This window comes from Phaseolus vulgaris, chromosome 2, assembly GCF_000499845.2.
Source record: "Phaseolus vulgaris cultivar G19833 chromosome 2, P. vulgaris v2.0, whole genome shotgun sequence".
In the NCBI taxonomy this organism is placed as follows: Eukaryota; Viridiplantae; Streptophyta; class Magnoliopsida; order Fabales; family Fabaceae; genus Phaseolus; species Phaseolus vulgaris.
Window position 1 is genome coordinate 23,336,676 of NC_023758.2, and position 17,235 is coordinate 23,353,910.

The window sequence follows — 17,235 nt, forward strand, 5'->3', positions numbered from 1 at the left end:
ACAATATCAATCTACTTTGAGTTTTAACCATTTATGGTGTGATAGATCCATTAGTTTTAATAGGTTTTTATTAAGATAATAATAATAATAAATTATAGGCTAAACACTATTCAAATAACGTTTAAGAAAATGCTATAAACTAGTGACATAAACTCAAGTACCTAGACCCTAAAGTTAGAGAAAAATTTATATTAATAAAATAAAGTATAAGTTAGTTGAAATGACTTACCAGATGCTTGATGGTAATTAACTAGTTTATGGAGTGAGGTTAGGATCCGGTCTCAACGTATTTGCAGCAAAGAGACACCCCATTCTCATTTTTTTTTCTTCACCGTGAAAGAGCACGCTAAGTTTACATTCCAAGCACAAGTATTTTCTGTGTTCAATCTTAACAACAATAAATGGCACCAGAAAATAAAATTAAGGCATTACTGATGTTTATGGATAACCCTTGTTTAGTGCCTCTTCTGGAAGAGAGGACCTTGATCAAGTTCTTTATCCAGTGAAGCTTTTCACTTTGGATGCCTCCATTGGTCAGCATAAAACGCAAAGCAACTATCTTTCACGTGCTTTGGCATTTACATGTTTGAAGCACTTAAGGCCATTACCTTACATTGTTCATTCAATGCAAGAAGTTGAGCCTCTTTCTTGTCAAGCAGTGCACTCAACTTGACATTCTCTTGCATAAGTTTCTGAACTTCAGCCTCTTTCTGCATCTTCTCACCCTCTAGTTGAGTAGTCTTTGCAACTAGCCTGCTCCACAGGAACATCAGGCAATAAGAAATGAATGTACATATCAGAGGTAGAAATGAACATTGTACATGAGAATTCAAATGAATGTTTAACTCCACCAATGGGCAAATGAGTGTATCTTCACATTTAAGGTGTGTTTGTAAAAGGAAGGGTGGTCATGAAAGGGCGTTGTTTCATTGACGGCTATGCAAACACACACCTAGTCATCAACATCCAAATGCATTTATAGATACTTGCAATTAAGGATCCACATTATAAGTATGAATTTTCAAACAGAGAATAGCAGGATAAATGCATCACAATTTATTACATATACCTATAACACCAAGTTTAATAGTATTTAGTTCTTTTGTCCCTAAGGTTCCCCAGATTATTTCAGTTATATGAATTTTTGCTTCTAAATAAGAGTCTGGGATAGATCACGGCCATCTGAATATAGAAAATCCATCTACGGCCAAAAAAAAGGATAACATTATTTTACTAAAGTAGAATACCTGATCCAATAAAAATCAATGATGGCATAAAAATGCAGCAAGAAGTGTACTGAAGCATGTAACTCAAGCAACTTGATTTAGGTCAAACATCAGGTTATTATCAAGACAAGTAATAATATTGTTGATATCAAATAATATACTTACTTTTCAAACAGCCTCTCAATAGTTCGAAATTGTTTCTCCGAAGAAAGCAAGGTTTCTCTTACTGTGATTAGACCACTAACATATGATTTCAGAGACTCAAATTCTCGCTTCACTCTAGAAAGTTCTTCTTCGTTTTCAGCAGCTCGTTCTCTCTGTCTGGTTGTTTCTTCCACCAAGTCTTCAACTCTCTGCCGCATTTCATTTAGAATACTGTTTGTATTCAAAGCAAAACGCTCCATCTCCTCTAATTTCATAGACACGTTCTCTAACTGGGAAGACTTCCGCTTAATTTCCTCCTGACTTACAATTACTTTTCCCTTTTCCATTGCAGTTTCTGACTCAGCCAAGAAAACTCTTTTGACAAGGGCTTCCATCACATCTGCAACCATCTGTACAGACTTGAGTATCTCTCCTATATAAGCTGCATCTTGTTCATCTAAGGAACCATGCTGATGGCTAATCTCCATCCAAGATTCTTCATCTGCGTCATCAAATGAAGAAAGGTCAACATTGCTGGACCAACCGGATAATGGTATCCCATTTTTGTCAACAAAGCCTACCCCCTCTAATTGTTTGATGCCACAAGCTGTATGGGCTAAATGAGGAACAGCCATGAGCCTAGCTTTTGATTTCAAGTAAGTCAACAATGTAGAAGCAGTTTTGACTCTTTGCCAAAGAACCTCCAATTCCTTCTTTGCATCTCCATCTGAACCCTGATTACAAGCCTTTACTTCTGTAAGTTCTTTCTGCAATATATCTACTTCAGATTGGCTTCGTGTATTCTCCTGCTTCCATGTTTCATGTGATTCACTCAACCGGGACTTCACATCTAACATGTCAGCATTTTCATCTGTCGCCATGCGCTGTCCAATGTTTCACAGAAATGTTAAAAACGCACTATGAAGGATATGTACTGTGATAAAAAAAAACAAGCTAATAAGGCTAATGTTTCATCTTATGAAACCTTTGGCAAAGCTCCATCAAAGAGTAATCGGAAAGATTCCAGGTATCTTAAAGTGGGGTTTGAAAGTAATTATATAACTAGAAGGATGCAGCACAGTAAGTTCAAATACATATTAAAACAAAATAAAAACAAAGCAAACAAAGGTAAATCCACTTGTGCTTTAATCAGATATATATCGGCCAATGTTCTCATTTCAAACACAAGTACCATAGATACGCCCAAGAACTTTAACATGTTTAAAAATAATGTCTCCCGGAAAGCAACAATAAGAACATGATCTATATTCTTTGCTTCTTTGAAGCTTCAGAAAGTTCATAGCATCTACCTATATCAACTAGAAGTACTAAAATATTGTAATACAAATAAAAGACAAACATCTCGATCTCATTCGTCTGATATCAAACCTCTTGGCATCAGACTTATACGTCACGCATTCCTGGTTAGCAATGGTTTATGTCTTCAACTTACAGCACACACAAACAATCGACTCAACCTTAGACATAGACACTACACTTACGTTTGAAGCTAGATCTCGCTGACAGAAAACTTTCAAGCGGGAAAAGAAATAATAATAAACAGACAATAAATAGTGTTTCTGACACTACAAGGCAGCCCTGGAAACACAATTAACCTTAAGCAACCAGCTGTTAACTCCTGTGAGCTATATCCTCGAAAAACATTTGCCTCTCTCTCTCTCTCTCTCTCTCTCTCTCTCTCTCTCTCTCTCCTTTTTACTTAAAATTAAGTAAAGCTTGGATTTTAAGATGTAGTCAATTTAGCATAGTTTGGTGAACAACACCAGCACCGCCCAGGATGAAAGCAGCGCATCGAATTGTTAACCAAACAAAAATGAACTAAGAAAAACAAAACTCTGAACAATTTCATGGCAGGAAAAGAATCAATACGTATTTCAGAACCAAAAGATCTCACCCCTTTCTCTACTTGAAACTGATCTTGTAGTGGAAGGGAGAAAGATCAAAATTTTACCCAATCCATAATCAAAGGAACAAAATTGAAACCGAATATCCACCAAAAAGAGCTAAAACATGAAATTGCATATTTAAAGATAACAAAAGTGATTAGAATTGTGGAATCTGGTAAAAGGGGATTAAAGTAGAATAAAACAATCAAACAAATAAGAAGGTAGGAGAAGCACCTCCTTTGACAGAAAAAGCAAGGATCGGTTGAGTGAAATGAAGATTACAGGTCTGAGTTGGATCGTTTTCTCACTAAGTCTTCCTCTCACTTCAAAAAGAAAAAGAAAGGCGATGGGAACCAAAATCTGCTGCCTGCAACACTTTGCTGCTTTACCTTTGACAGTGTTTTATTTTCTTACCTTAAAATGAAGGTAAAATAGTTTAATGTGTATATTCTATACTAAGTCATTTGATGATACAATTTCGTATAAGATATATTTCTTAGTTTTTAATAATTATTTTATAAATTATATCAACATTTTTTTATTGATTAATAACAATTTATTTCACACTCAACAATAGTTATTATTACAAACTTTAACAAAAAAATAATACGACATTTTAAATATTTTTTATAATGTATTTTGAATTTTATAATTAACAAGTTAAATTGATTGATAAATTTAATCTATAATTTTTTTTTCTAAATAGTTTCTCGATTTCAAAAAAGCAATGTGGAGTTTTTGAAAATGTGATAGGGTGAACTCCTAAAAAGTATTTAAATATAAGGACCTGTTTACTCATATTTTTTTTATATAATATACAATTTTCTATAATACTTTTACATTTAGAATTATTTCCTAGGTGAAATAAATATTTGTACGGAATTACTGAAATGAGTCACGCATAACATTGACATTTAATATATTAAAATAATAATGTTAAAATTTAAAAGTAATTATTCGAATATTATAAACAAAAATACTTTTCCCAAAATGTTGAGTAGCAACTTTGAAGTAACTCCGAAGTTACCAATAGCTTTGTAGTTGGTAAATTCTTGAAAAAACAAGTGGTAAATCTTTTTAAGAAATGCGTACGTAACGTGAAGGCTTAATCATAAGTATTTTGCTGATAGCTAATAGCTAACTACACCAAAACATTAGTTTGATGTCCATGCTTTGCTTAGCGAACAAACTTTGCATTTATTGATGACATAGTTGTCTGCAAACTTTGAAGATGCTGTTCTATGTTAATTGTACCCACGTATTTACGTTATTTTTTTTCTCCCTCCTTCTTGTTCATTAGTAACCTTGCTACCTTATTCTTAGGCTTCATTTGTTTCGTTAATGAAAATAAGTTTAATGAAAATCAATATAGAGAAACATGTTTAGCTTAAAAAAATAGCATAAAAATAATGTTTTTTTGTGCAGAATTAGGGATTTTTTTACTGCACATTTACCTATGACATTCTTATCCTCCAAGTAAAAATTCATATCCATTTTCATATTCAACAAGTATGATTTTTTTTTCTCTTCTTCTCATTCTTGTATCAGATATACATGTGTACTTGTTCCTTATTATTTTAAATATTAATTAAATAATTATCATATAAAATTAAATATCATAACAAAGAAAACATGATGTTATAAAGTATTCACGATAAAAAATACTCATTTTTTCTCCAATACCAAATATCAATAAATAAATTATAATTATAATTGTATAAATATCACATGAGAGTATCAAATAACAATTATCAAATAATTACAAAAAAGAATAAAAGTAATTAAATGTATGACCTAGAAATAAGTTATGAAACTAAAGATCAAAGAAAAATCAATATAATATTTTCAAGTACCTAATAAAATTAAAGTGTTTTAGTAATTAAAAACGAAGACAAGTTCAAGGAGATGATGTGTATTAAAATGAGAAGGGACATAACAAATATGTACATATTCATCTAGTCTTCATTCCCAAATTAAAAATTTGAGTATTACTCATATTAATACACACGAAAAAAAGTTTATTTTCATCATATTTATATGAAATCCATTATTTTTTTTACATTATAATAAATGTTTCTTACCTTTTTTTTTCACTCCCACCACTTTTGTTATCTTTTGAATGAATCAATTATATGAAATACATTGTTTTCTTATTATAATAAATGTTTTTTATCCATTTTTTTTTCACTTCCACCACTTTCTCTCTCTTTTAAATGGACTATTGAAAGGTACCTGCAATGCAACCAAGCTTTTACCATATATATTTTCCTTGTTGCTCTATGAACATTGAGTGGATATTTTTTTAATACCTAAATCTAATTTACGATTGAAAAGAATGTAACTAGTCATTTTTTTAATCCTCTTAGTTTTCATGTGCATCTATATGGGTGGTTAAAAGACAAAGTTTTCCTTTGTTGTAACTACCCATTGTTGTCGCTGGAGTCTCTTATCTCTCTTATCGTCATTGTCTCCTTGTCGTCGTTGTCATTCTTGTATATGTGTTGTGTATGAATGAACTCACGGAAAAAAGTCTAGTGGATTGTGTAATCGAGAATACTCCCAAATCACACAATCCAAAAGTTTTTTCATGAAAAAAATTACTTTTCAATTATGCAATCCAAAAGTTTTTTGGTCATACAGAATATGATTTTCAAATTGTGCAACTAGAAAGTCAAAATAACTTTTAGATTGCACAATTCGAAAGTAAAAAAAGTTTTCAGATTGCACGATCCATAAATAAAAAAAGTTTCCAGATTGCATAATCTGAAAGTTATTTTTCAATAATAAAATGAAGATTTTCATATTTATGAGGTGTAAAAGGAAATTGCGCGGGCACAAAAGAAATTTCATGTGGAGGCCCATTATAATTTGACTTATGAAATTCCATGTGAAGGCCCATTATAATTTGACTTATGTGGCCTGTTGGAGCTTCATTTGACTTATTTGGACTTGTCTTTACAATCTTATTTTCTATGTTTGATATCATTTTTTGTTTCAATTATTTTTGTCAAAATGCAAGTCTCTCAATTTATTTTACTTAATGTAGTCCCCAATTTTCTTAAAATAACTCAATATAGTCCATATTGTTAACGTTGTTAATCTAACTAACAACATAGTGAGACATGACACCTATATATGATATTTTAAGCTTAGGTGAATTTTGTGTGACTTTTGTAATCCCTTTTAGGAAGATTGAAGATAGAAGCAAAGATCTGATTTCCAACGTTTGCAATGCATTAACTGCAAAAATGTATGTTGATTTCTTTTATTTTTCTAAAATTTGGTTGCAAAATTTTGAGTCTCTTTGATTTCCAAAAACTTGTTGTAATTAAGGATCTCAAAAAGTGTAACTAATCAAGATGTTTCTCTATTAATTATGCGGTTTCACATTTTCTACTTTGTCTTCCTCTTCTCTCTCTGCTTTCCATTTCTTTCAAGTATCACAACACACATGTAACATTTCATCCACCAACACAAGTCTATAAATCTCACATTCCCTTCCCACATTATTCCACCATCTCTCTCCATCATACCCAAGTAACCTTAAAACACAATCCCATAAAAAAAAAATCTAAATTTTGATCTTGGTTGCAGAATTTTGGTCCCTTTTTTAAAGTGGGAGGAGTGAGATGAGTCTTGCATAGTTTAACTAATACGAAAAAACAAAATTTAGAGAAGTTAAGATATCTTCTACATCTTTTCCTTGACCATCAAATCCCTAATTGTTCACTCTTACTCTTTTTTTCTCTAAGTCTTAACTTTCTCTATCAATCCCAATCCTCTCATTCGAATTTCTCATTTTCACGTGCAATTCACATGCTCTATGGTGTCTTCAATAATTTTCTTTCATGTGTCAATTTTCATCTATCACATAATCACTTTCTTTCCGATATCAACATCAATTTAACAAAAGGGATCACATCATGTCATTTTAACAAAACTGAGGACATTGAGTTGAAAAGAAAGAACTATATTTATTTACAACTTTTTGGAAACCTTTATACATTAGTGATATATTAACGCATAGAATTTAAGATTAATTTTTCCATTTTTTTATTGTCCTCCATTTTTACAATGAATAGAAAAAAAAATGGAACTAAAATTGTATTAAGCCTAATTTTTATGAAATTAAATATTTTCATAGTCTTGTTTAACATTATGATATTATTCTTTATCTAAAAAAAAATTGATCGTGACACGTGAGTTATTTGAACGGGCTTTGTGCATTCGGGTGATCCATCAGTTATGGATTTGATTAGTCCATCGTGGACTCATATTTATGAAATAGAACAAGTTGATCTATTTGTCTCATGTGTTTCCGATATAATAAGTTAAACAACACTAAATTTTTAATTAGAATAACTTGACAGTATATGTAGAATAAAAAATATTATTTCTTATAATAATTTTAAAAAGCATACATAAGATGATTTCTAATTAATTTATCATGCAAAAAATCTATAGTAATATGTTAAAATCAAACTCTTATTTTATTTATATAATATTTTGTTTTATTATTTTTTTATTCTTCCAATTATCACTAAGTTTTTTTTTTTATTTTTCTTTCTATAAAAAGTATATTGGGATTTGGTAAATATATATATTTTTTTCTAGTGAGTTCACTATAAATAAATAGTAGCTAGATTATGTGTTTCTTATTCCTCTTTTTTTAGCTGTTGTGAGCATGTTTATGGTTTATCAAAATTCGTTTGATGTTTCTTCCAATAAGTGTTTTAATTATTTTTAATACAATTGATACAAAAGTATTAATGTTAATAACTTTTCTGGATTAGATTATTGTAAATGTGATTAGTGTTAAGGTTACTAAGAAGATTGAAATGAAAATGATTACGAGAAGATAACGCTTGTGCTTTATTGTTGTTATATATATAGCTTTACATAAGAAACTGTACATAAAAAAAAGTAACTTCTAACATTCTACTAACAAACTTTAAAAGATAAGAACAAAAAATAGGGATTTATTTAACTTATTAACAAATTATTAATTAATCTAAACAAATCTTCATTAAATTGAATGCTCAAAGCATTTAGTTCATATCACTCTCAATACAAATCTCTAACAAACTACATAATTTCAAGAAATCGTTCTATCTGAAAATGATTCGATCAATTCTAAACATTAGAACCACGATGTATTTTTTTTATTAATATATTTCACTTGACTTTTTCATGATTTCACTTCATTCTGTCAAATTATGTCATGTAAAACTTATATTTTATAGAGTTTTTTTTTTTTTAATTTCAAGAAACATCAATTCATTAACATCCTTGCTTAATTGGACATTCTCACTAAAGCTACTCAACCTTGTGACAAGAATAACATTTTGGATTGTTTTATTGAAGTTTTATTTATCTCATTCATGGAACTTTAACGTACTCGTCTAATAAAATAGTCTCTATAACTAATTTTTAAAATATGCTATGTGTCAATTTTTTATCATAAATAAATTAAATTAAAATAAATATTTAAGAAATTTTTAACCAAAAGATAATCTAAAAATAGCTAAAATCATGTTCGCTAATTTTAGATACCAATTTAGATTCTAATTTAAAAATAAATTTAATTATCATTAAATAAAAATCAATTTAGTGACCAAATATATAGAAACTAAATTAACAACCAATTTTATTGAAACCAATTTAGTGGCCAAAATATATAGAAACTCATTTAGTGAACAAATATATAAATATCAAAAAATGATCACTATATTGATCTCTAAATAATATAATTTAGTATAAAATATTATTTTATTTACCTACTTACTCTTTCATATTTCATATTTATTTGTAGATTTAAGTTCACTAATTTTAAAATAAATTTATAAAATTCGTCAACTCAAAGCAATTATGTTTAGAATGCATATATGGTTAGAAGTGAACAATTTTTTCAATTTTTTTAATTTTCTTTTATGAATTATGAATGTGAACTAAGATTGTGGTAGAAACTAGAAGATAATCACATAAACCCAAGTTGAAATTATTTTACTGTCGTAATTGTTTGAAATAATTGCATTATAAGGTAAGGAAATATATACTCATGAATAACATCACATATTCATCCACTTCTGCATTTCATTCCGTAAAATGTTGAGTAAAAATAAAATGAAAAATCCAATATGAAGTTACAATCGCTACCATTATTGTTCATTCAAATTCAATAAATGCTTAAGAACTAATATAGTGGCACTGCATAAAAAAAATAGAGATTATGAACAAAAAGTGTATGGTGTATGTCAGGTGTATTGTTTTATAGCTTTTGAATATATTCATGCTAATTAAAAAACATGAAACCTCAACAAAAGATATATGAAACGAAACTTGTCTAGATTATTTGGCAAAATTTCAACTACACCTAAATTTGCCATGACTTCTTCATTTTCAATCTCTGCATCAGTTAAAGTTAGGGCCTTCTGTAGCTTCCTTGGAGAGAACACCTCAACCTCAGCCATGTATGTGGCTACCACTAGTCTGTGGTCTGAAAATTTGAGTTCATTCCTTCTATATCTAAGTAATCTCATTCCCAAGCCGTATGAAAGAATATGATCACACCTAAAAGTAATTGCAAATTTTACAAAGCAGAATCATTTATACAAAGAAAGATATTCCTAACAAGATTGTTAAGAGATTAGTCAACACACCATATTAAGTACTTTTCTAATTATTAAGAAAAAAGAAGCACTTAAATCATAACTATATAAACAGACATTGATAGAATTTGAAGCAAAATCTGGGTTTGAAGCATACCATGACGGTATTCGCCTCCCAACCTTTGGATCTTCTCCGCAGTATCTCTCTGAATTAATCTCATACTTATAAGTTGGTGGGAAGTTTAATGCACCTTCTGACCATCCATGAAATACACCTTTCTCCAGTTCTTTTGTAAGTTGTCAATAAAAATACACAGTCAAAACCTTACTACTCAAGTTCATTTTTTATGCTGCTAACTTTCAACATCAATCTATCTCATGATACCAAAATAAAAAATGGCAAGGATAACTTGCTCTCACTTGAAAACATTCAAAATTGTATAGTTTATTGGAGATCTTACATCGATCAAACCCTTATGAAACTGTAGAGTTATGTAGACAATTTGTTGACCATAAATGGAAGATACCAAACCATTCCAAAACTGATAAAACGATTCTAGAAGATTGGTTTGAATTGGTGTCTTTTTTCTCTAAAAAAGTAGCCTTACATTATTATCCAATCAAACAACATTTCTATGTAATCTAAACAATCACAACGGTGGTTTGAGTTTCTAACTGTAGTTGCGGAATTTATAACAAATTCTTGAAAATACATAGAAGCACCTGAGAGTTAAGCTCTAGTATTAACAACATTCACCAAGTTTACATTATTATATGTTCATTCAACCAAACATTAACTGTAGAGTGAAGTGTGTACCCGCATTCCCCAGTTTTCAGTTTCCATTGATATGGTACATGTTATATCTTATCCTAATGTCTCTTCATTCATAAGTGGTGCCTATATTCATTATGTTCTAATTTGGGCCATTTTCATTGCAAAATTATTTGCTGAGTAATATGTGGAACCATGGTAATTGTAGGTGCACATTTTTGGGACAAGAAACTCTCCACCTAGAGTATTTACTATGCAAGTATGTCTTGTAGATTCCTAGAGATTGCAAATGAGGGAATACAACACAAAAACATAATTTAGGTTTTAAGATGAGGAAGATACATCGTGAGTAAAGTTGCGCAAAGCTTAGATTAACAAACACAAAAAATAAAAGGCAAATGGTGAGAATGAAACACGAATCGAAACTTATGATGATAAGCTTGAAGAGGTTGACCGTTGCCGAGAGTGAGAGATGAGTAGAAAAGGTTAAAGAGAGAAAGATAAACTTAGAAATTCAAACCTGCAGACTATATCCTCATATTTAAAAAAATTAAATAAATTTTAAAAAAGTATGCATATATATTTAAATTAATTCATAAATTTTTTAATTCAAATAATATTTTGAATTTATTATTAATTTAATTTTATGTTTGAATAAAAATTAAAGATTAAAATACTATTTTATATGTAATTTTTAAATTGATATTAATTATTTTAATATTATACTAAAATTAGTAAATTTATTCATATTAATTTAAAATATTTTATAAATTAAAAATTAATTTTATAAAATTAATTATTCCAAAATTAGTTCAAATAATAATTTAAGTATCTAGAAACTAAAAAAGTAGTTTCTAATTTTATTATTTTTAAAGATAAAAAATTAGTCTTTAAAATAAATTAAAAATGACTAAAAAAATGTTTTCAATTACATCTTAATAAGAATTACATCTTAATAAGAGACTTAAAAAAATTGTTTTTAAAAGAAGTTTTTTTAATTTTTATTATTAACTACCAAAAATTAGTATCTAATTATATTATAATTTTTTTATTAATAATAGATATTTTTTTAATAATTTATAAAATAATATCAAAATTAGTTATTATAGATTTTTTTTTTCTAAATTAATCATTATTATATATTTTCTTGTAGTGATTGACAAAATTATAACTCATATTGAGTATGAAACTCATTAACTCATAATACATCTATATAATTTGATTCTTCAAAGTAGCACACAACGTAACTCTGTAGGTATTCACTTCATTTTTTTTCCACTATATTAATATATCTTGTTTTGCACCATCAACTTTTATTTTGTCAACAATAATAAAGTTATGCAAAATATTCATTTACAAACTCAACTTCTTTCGAGTGAAAACTTCAAGTCTTTTTGTAATGATTATAAATGAATATGTTTGAATTAAGAGAAATTGTTTAGACTAAAGAAAAGTGAGTTTTTGTAATGATTATAAATGAATATGTTTGGATTAAGAGAAATTGTTTAGACTGAAAAAAGTAAGTGAAAAATGAATAAGAACTTTATATTATTAGATTTGATAGATGTGATAGAAAAAAATTATATTAATTAGATAATAATAAATTATAAAGATACTCCTAATTTAACTGTAATAAAATTGAGTTTGAATTAAATTTGAAAAATGATTAATTAAGAAGTAATTAATTTCTAAAATTAGAAACAATATTTAAATTATTTTATTAATAATGTTTCATAGATGGATTTAAAAAATAATTAATTTTTAAATAAAATTCTATAATTTTTTTATAAATTTAATTTATTTTTTAATATTATCTACAATAAAATAAAATTGAAATCACTAATATTTAATTAATTTGTTTCATTTTCGAATAAAAGAAATTAAGATATCTTTAATGTAGGAGTAAATTATATATATATATATATATATATATATATATATATATATATATATAGTAATGTCATTACAATTATTTATACCAATATATTTTTATGTGTCATATTTTTATCATATTTAATCATCATCTTATTTGAAAATATTATAACGTGAAATTGTTTTTATCCCATAATTGCAAATCATGTTCATTTTTTTCTACATACCAATTTTTTTAAAAAAAGTATAATCAAAATGTTGTAAATGAAAAATGGGTACTAGAATTTTAATAAAAATAAAAAAACATAAACTTATAATTTTAATAGGATTTTTTAAGATTTGCAAGATGTGGATGTTTACATTTATAATTCTCATAAAGAGTGTTGACAATGGGTTGCATTTGTAATAATTTTATAGTTGTTGCTTTGTTCTGTATATTAGAAATAGTTTTAATATTGGATCTGTCAAAAATAATTTTTATATGTGAGTCAAATTATTACATGTGTGGTTAATTAATATTTTTTTAAAAGCAAGATTATTAAATTTTGACAGTGCTAGTCGAGTAAAACTGCCCTCGATTATTATCTTTGATCAATGCCATTTGAAATGAAAATGATTAAAAATAGCTTATCTATATGTATAATCTTAGATGGGAAACTTAGCATAAAAAAAGAAGTAACCTACTAATTAAAAAACTTTTTAAAGAATAAAAATCCTTTGAAAAGAAAGATTTAATTAGGGAGAATGCAATGATGCATTCCAAGGAAGTATGTCTCGGGGGCAACAATTGAAAATTCACCTCGATCAATGTCTGAAAATCTGATACACGATTAGACTTTTCAATGTTTTCATCAATCGGAAAAGGAATCTGCAGAGGATGTTATAAAATAAATAAGATGTAATTAATATTCATAGAAAATAGAATAAAAACTTACGTAGAAAACAAACCCCACGCGCATCACCCACATCGTCTTTACAAATCTTAAAAACTTATTAAGGCAATTATGGTTACAAATTATCTTTATTAATGTCATGTCTCGTGTCTCGCATCCAAACCATTTTCTTGAGGCTTTTAAATAAAATATGAAAAAAATTGTTTTTTTCCACTAAACTTCTTTACGATTTTAATTAAATGGATAAGGTTTTTCACACATATATAACTCATATGGGTGGGGATAGTAAGTTTAGGTAAAGTTAGAGGCTTTTTTTCACGGGTATTTTGTAATCATATTTGTTTTGGAACTCATGGCATAAAAAAAAAAACTTTTTTTTTTTATAAATTGAAGAAGAATTTAAATTTTGAATTTGATGTTTTTACTTATCTACATATTGTAAATTGATTTTTTTATTAATATGGAGTATTTTAGGATGCTTTACACCTTTTACACCCCAAAAAGTTATGAATCTTGCATAACAAACAAAAAAACATTCAACAATAAGATGATTATCACCCTATCAACTATCAGCAGCTCCCAAGTAACTACACAAAAATGAATTCTACCATTTACAGCTAAACACAACGTAGGTTAAGATGATAGTACTAAGAGTAGACACCCAAAACAAAAAAATCTACCACTTAAGCAAAAGCTAAAAAAAAAGGCCGTTTTCACAAAATACTTAATCTCAACCGTCAACTCTTACTACCAGCGTTTTTAGAGATCCACTAGAAGTAAAGGTTAAAGTTTTTCTCACACGAGACAACACTAACACCACCAAAATACCTCACCTCCAAACATGATATACATATATTACCTCTTCCCTTCCAAACAGATAGATATAGGTCAACAAACCATAAATTGATCTTATATTTAGTTTATATAAGTTTTCCAATATCTTTTCAATGCATGAACATCACATGAACATCTTGAATGTGAGATTATATATTAGTATGTGGTTTGATATCAGGACGATCCAATATGTTTAATAAATTTGATTAAGATGAGTTATGAAATCATATTAAAAAGTGAGTTTAAATTGAACTCATTCTTACATAATGAACTTGTAAGATGAAAATTATCCGACTGTAAGTTAATCTTATCTCTAGTCAGTATAAAATATCCAATATGTTTTATTTTTTATTTTTTATTGTTCTCAGGTTTTGAGAGAGAGAAAACATTTGTATTGATAAATTGCTAAATTTTGAAATTGATAGTAAATTTTTTTATATATATAATGGATTGTGTTGTTAAATTTTATAGCTTATGACTTTATTAGAAATGGAATGACAAATAACTTTTTGTTTTCCATGAATTTTAGCCCACTTTCTTATGTAACTTGCAGTTTTGTTAGTTTTCTTTTAATTTATTGATTAACAATGTGGTTTAGCACATCATAACTTTCACTTAAAAAAAATACTTTCAGAATTTTTTTTTTTACATCAAACAATACAAAAAGTCTAAGTCAAGAAGAAAGTTCAAGTTCAAATTTAATTGCTTTTGTTTTATAATTTTTGGTGGATATTATCTTTTATAAACTGATTGAAATATTCTTGAAAAACATTCTCCTTCTTTTTATTATGTTTTTTTTTGCTTTCATGTTAGGCATCACTATGCAACTAGACATCTCAATTAGGCTGACATCTCAAGTGACAACAATCATCTGCCATCACATGAAAAAATATTATTAAAAAAAAAGAAAAAAAAGAAAGAAAATACAAAAATATGGGGACTATACCAAAACCCATATATGAACAAAAACGATACATATGTAGATTATACTTATTCATAAAGAATTTTAAGAACAAACTAGATAGAAGCCTATTATACCAATGAAATGATTCTTTATGAATAAATCCTAAATTAGCCAACTTATCAGCACACGCATTCCCTTCACGAAAAATATGAGTAACCCTAAATCTGATTTTCCCACAATAATTAAAACAAGTAAACGGAACATTAGTCCTAGCAGTAAATGCCACACAACCCAAGGAAAAATCACATTCAAGTCAGACATTAGTAAGCCCCATCTTTTGAGCTTCCTCCATAGCATGTATAACTCCATAAAACTCAACAACTATCGCCGTCTAAACTTTAAGAAACGCAGATAAAGCACCAATAAACTCTCCCATACTCTCACGGAAAATACCTCCACAAGTAGCAAGACCAGGATAACCCCCTAGCAACCCCATCAATGTTAATTTTAATCTAGCTTGGTGAAGAAAACTCTCATTTAATAAGAAGAGGACGAAGAATTTAACCACTACGAGTATTAATACCAAAACAATTAATCACATTGGAATCCAATATATCTTTCTTCATTGAAGCTTTAGACGAATTTCCCACTAGACAAGTTAAATCTTCAATTACCGAAATAGCCCCAGAAACCTCAATCTTATCTTGAAATCTAGCATAATTCCTCATACGCCATATCATTCAAATAGAAAAAGTTATCACAACAAGCTTAATCAATTTAACCAAAGGACTACCATCACTCTTAATAAAAGAAAGAAGATCATCCTTATTTGAGAAATGAGAAGTAAGAAAGATCTGTCGAACCCAACTTCAAATATGTAAAGCATTAGAACATTCAAAAAATAAATGTTGAATAGATTCCTCATGCTTTTCACAAAGCGTACACATAAAACATATATACAAACCTTTATTATGAATATGTTGATCTGTAGGAAGCCGCCCCTGAAATTTTTTTCAGAGCACTAGAGTTTTGGAAGGTGGAATAAATGAAGACCAAATGAATTTACCCTAACCATAGGGAACTCCTAGTTCCAAGAAAAAAGTCCTAGCCGATTTAAGAGTGAAACAACTAGACTCATCTAGAATCCAATTAGGAATATCCTGTTCCTCCCTAATTATAATATGATTAAAAAAATGAGGCATATACGGTAAAGATAAGGGAATATTCCAATCACAACCTGCCTAAAACTGAGAGACTGTATCTGGAATGCTAGTACCATCAGATAACCTTGCAATATTAGTTAAAGAAGTAGTAGAACACCATTCATCATTCCAAAAATTAATAAAAGAACTTGTACCAACAATCTAAGAAGTATAATCAAGTATAGTAGAATAAAACTGCTTAATTCCAGGCCAAAAAGATGAGGATCTATAAACCATTCTAAACTCGTACTTTGATTTAAGAATCCTGGCTTTCAAGAGCAAAGATCAAGGCCTGTTGCTATAAACAAAGTTCTAAGCAAGCTTAAGAAGATATGCATTATTTTCATGACAAAGATTAATAATCTTCAAACCTCCATTCTCAAGAGAACAAATTGTATCCCAATTCACGGTGACTATGCCTTTTTTTTTTTTTTTTTTTTTTTTTTCAGAATATCACCAATCCAAATAAAATTTCGACACCACTCCTCAACTTGGTTAATAAGTGAAATAGGCCATTTATACATATTAAAGCTTAAGCTAGAAATTCAATAATCACCATAGTGACCAACTGAATTCGATCCATCGTGCTAAGATATTTACCTTTCCAAAATGCTAGCTTCAATTTGACTTTATCAACCAAAGGTTGAAGAAATCGACACTTTGGAACACCAACAAAGATATGCACTCCTAAATAATTGAAAGACAAACAACCATGACTACAAGAAAGGATACATTGAATTTTGGTGACAAATCTTGCAAAATTATCCATGGTGAAAAACCTACTTTTAGAGTTATTAACATATTGACCAAAAAAATCACCATATGTTTTAAGAAAAATACTCAAATTTCTAAGAGACTTAATATCACCCCTAC

At 28.4% G+C, this 17,235-nt stretch overlaps 1 protein-coding gene across 2 annotated transcripts; it reads right to left on the reverse strand.

Moving 5' to 3' along the window:
* Positions 1-289: 289 nt before the first annotated feature.
* LOC137810971 (uncharacterized) lies at positions 290-3,702 on the reverse strand. 2 transcript variants are annotated; one of them, XM_068612491.1, is made up of 3 exons: positions 3,512-3,702; positions 1,392-2,254; positions 290-753 (listed from the first exon to the last, which is right to left on the reverse strand). In XM_068612491.1, exons 2-3 carry the CDS (start codon positions 2,249-2,251, stop codon positions 579-581), a joined length of 1,035 nt encoding a protein of 344 aa, XP_068468592.1. In that variant the 5' UTR covers positions 2,252-2,254; positions 3,512-3,702; the 3' UTR covers positions 290-578. The 2 variants fall into 2 exon arrangements, with proteins under 2 accessions (XP_068468592.1, XP_068468593.1); XM_068612492.1 differs by lacking the exon at positions 3,512-3,702 and adding an exon at positions 3,286-3,418.
* Between the last annotated feature and the right edge of the window lie 13,533 nt (positions 3,703-17,235).

What these genes read in the sequence shown, in the direction of transcription:
- LOC137810971 (XM_068612491.1), bottom strand. Translation starts at nt 2,251, where the DNA reads ATGGCGACAGATGAAAATGCTGACATGTTAGATGTGAAGTCCCGGTTG. An exon ending in ATTGAGAGGCTGTTTGAAAA is followed by an intron (nt 754 to 1,391) that starts GTAAGTATATTA and finishes CCTGTGGAGCAG; the next exon opens with GCTAGTTGCAAAGACTACTC.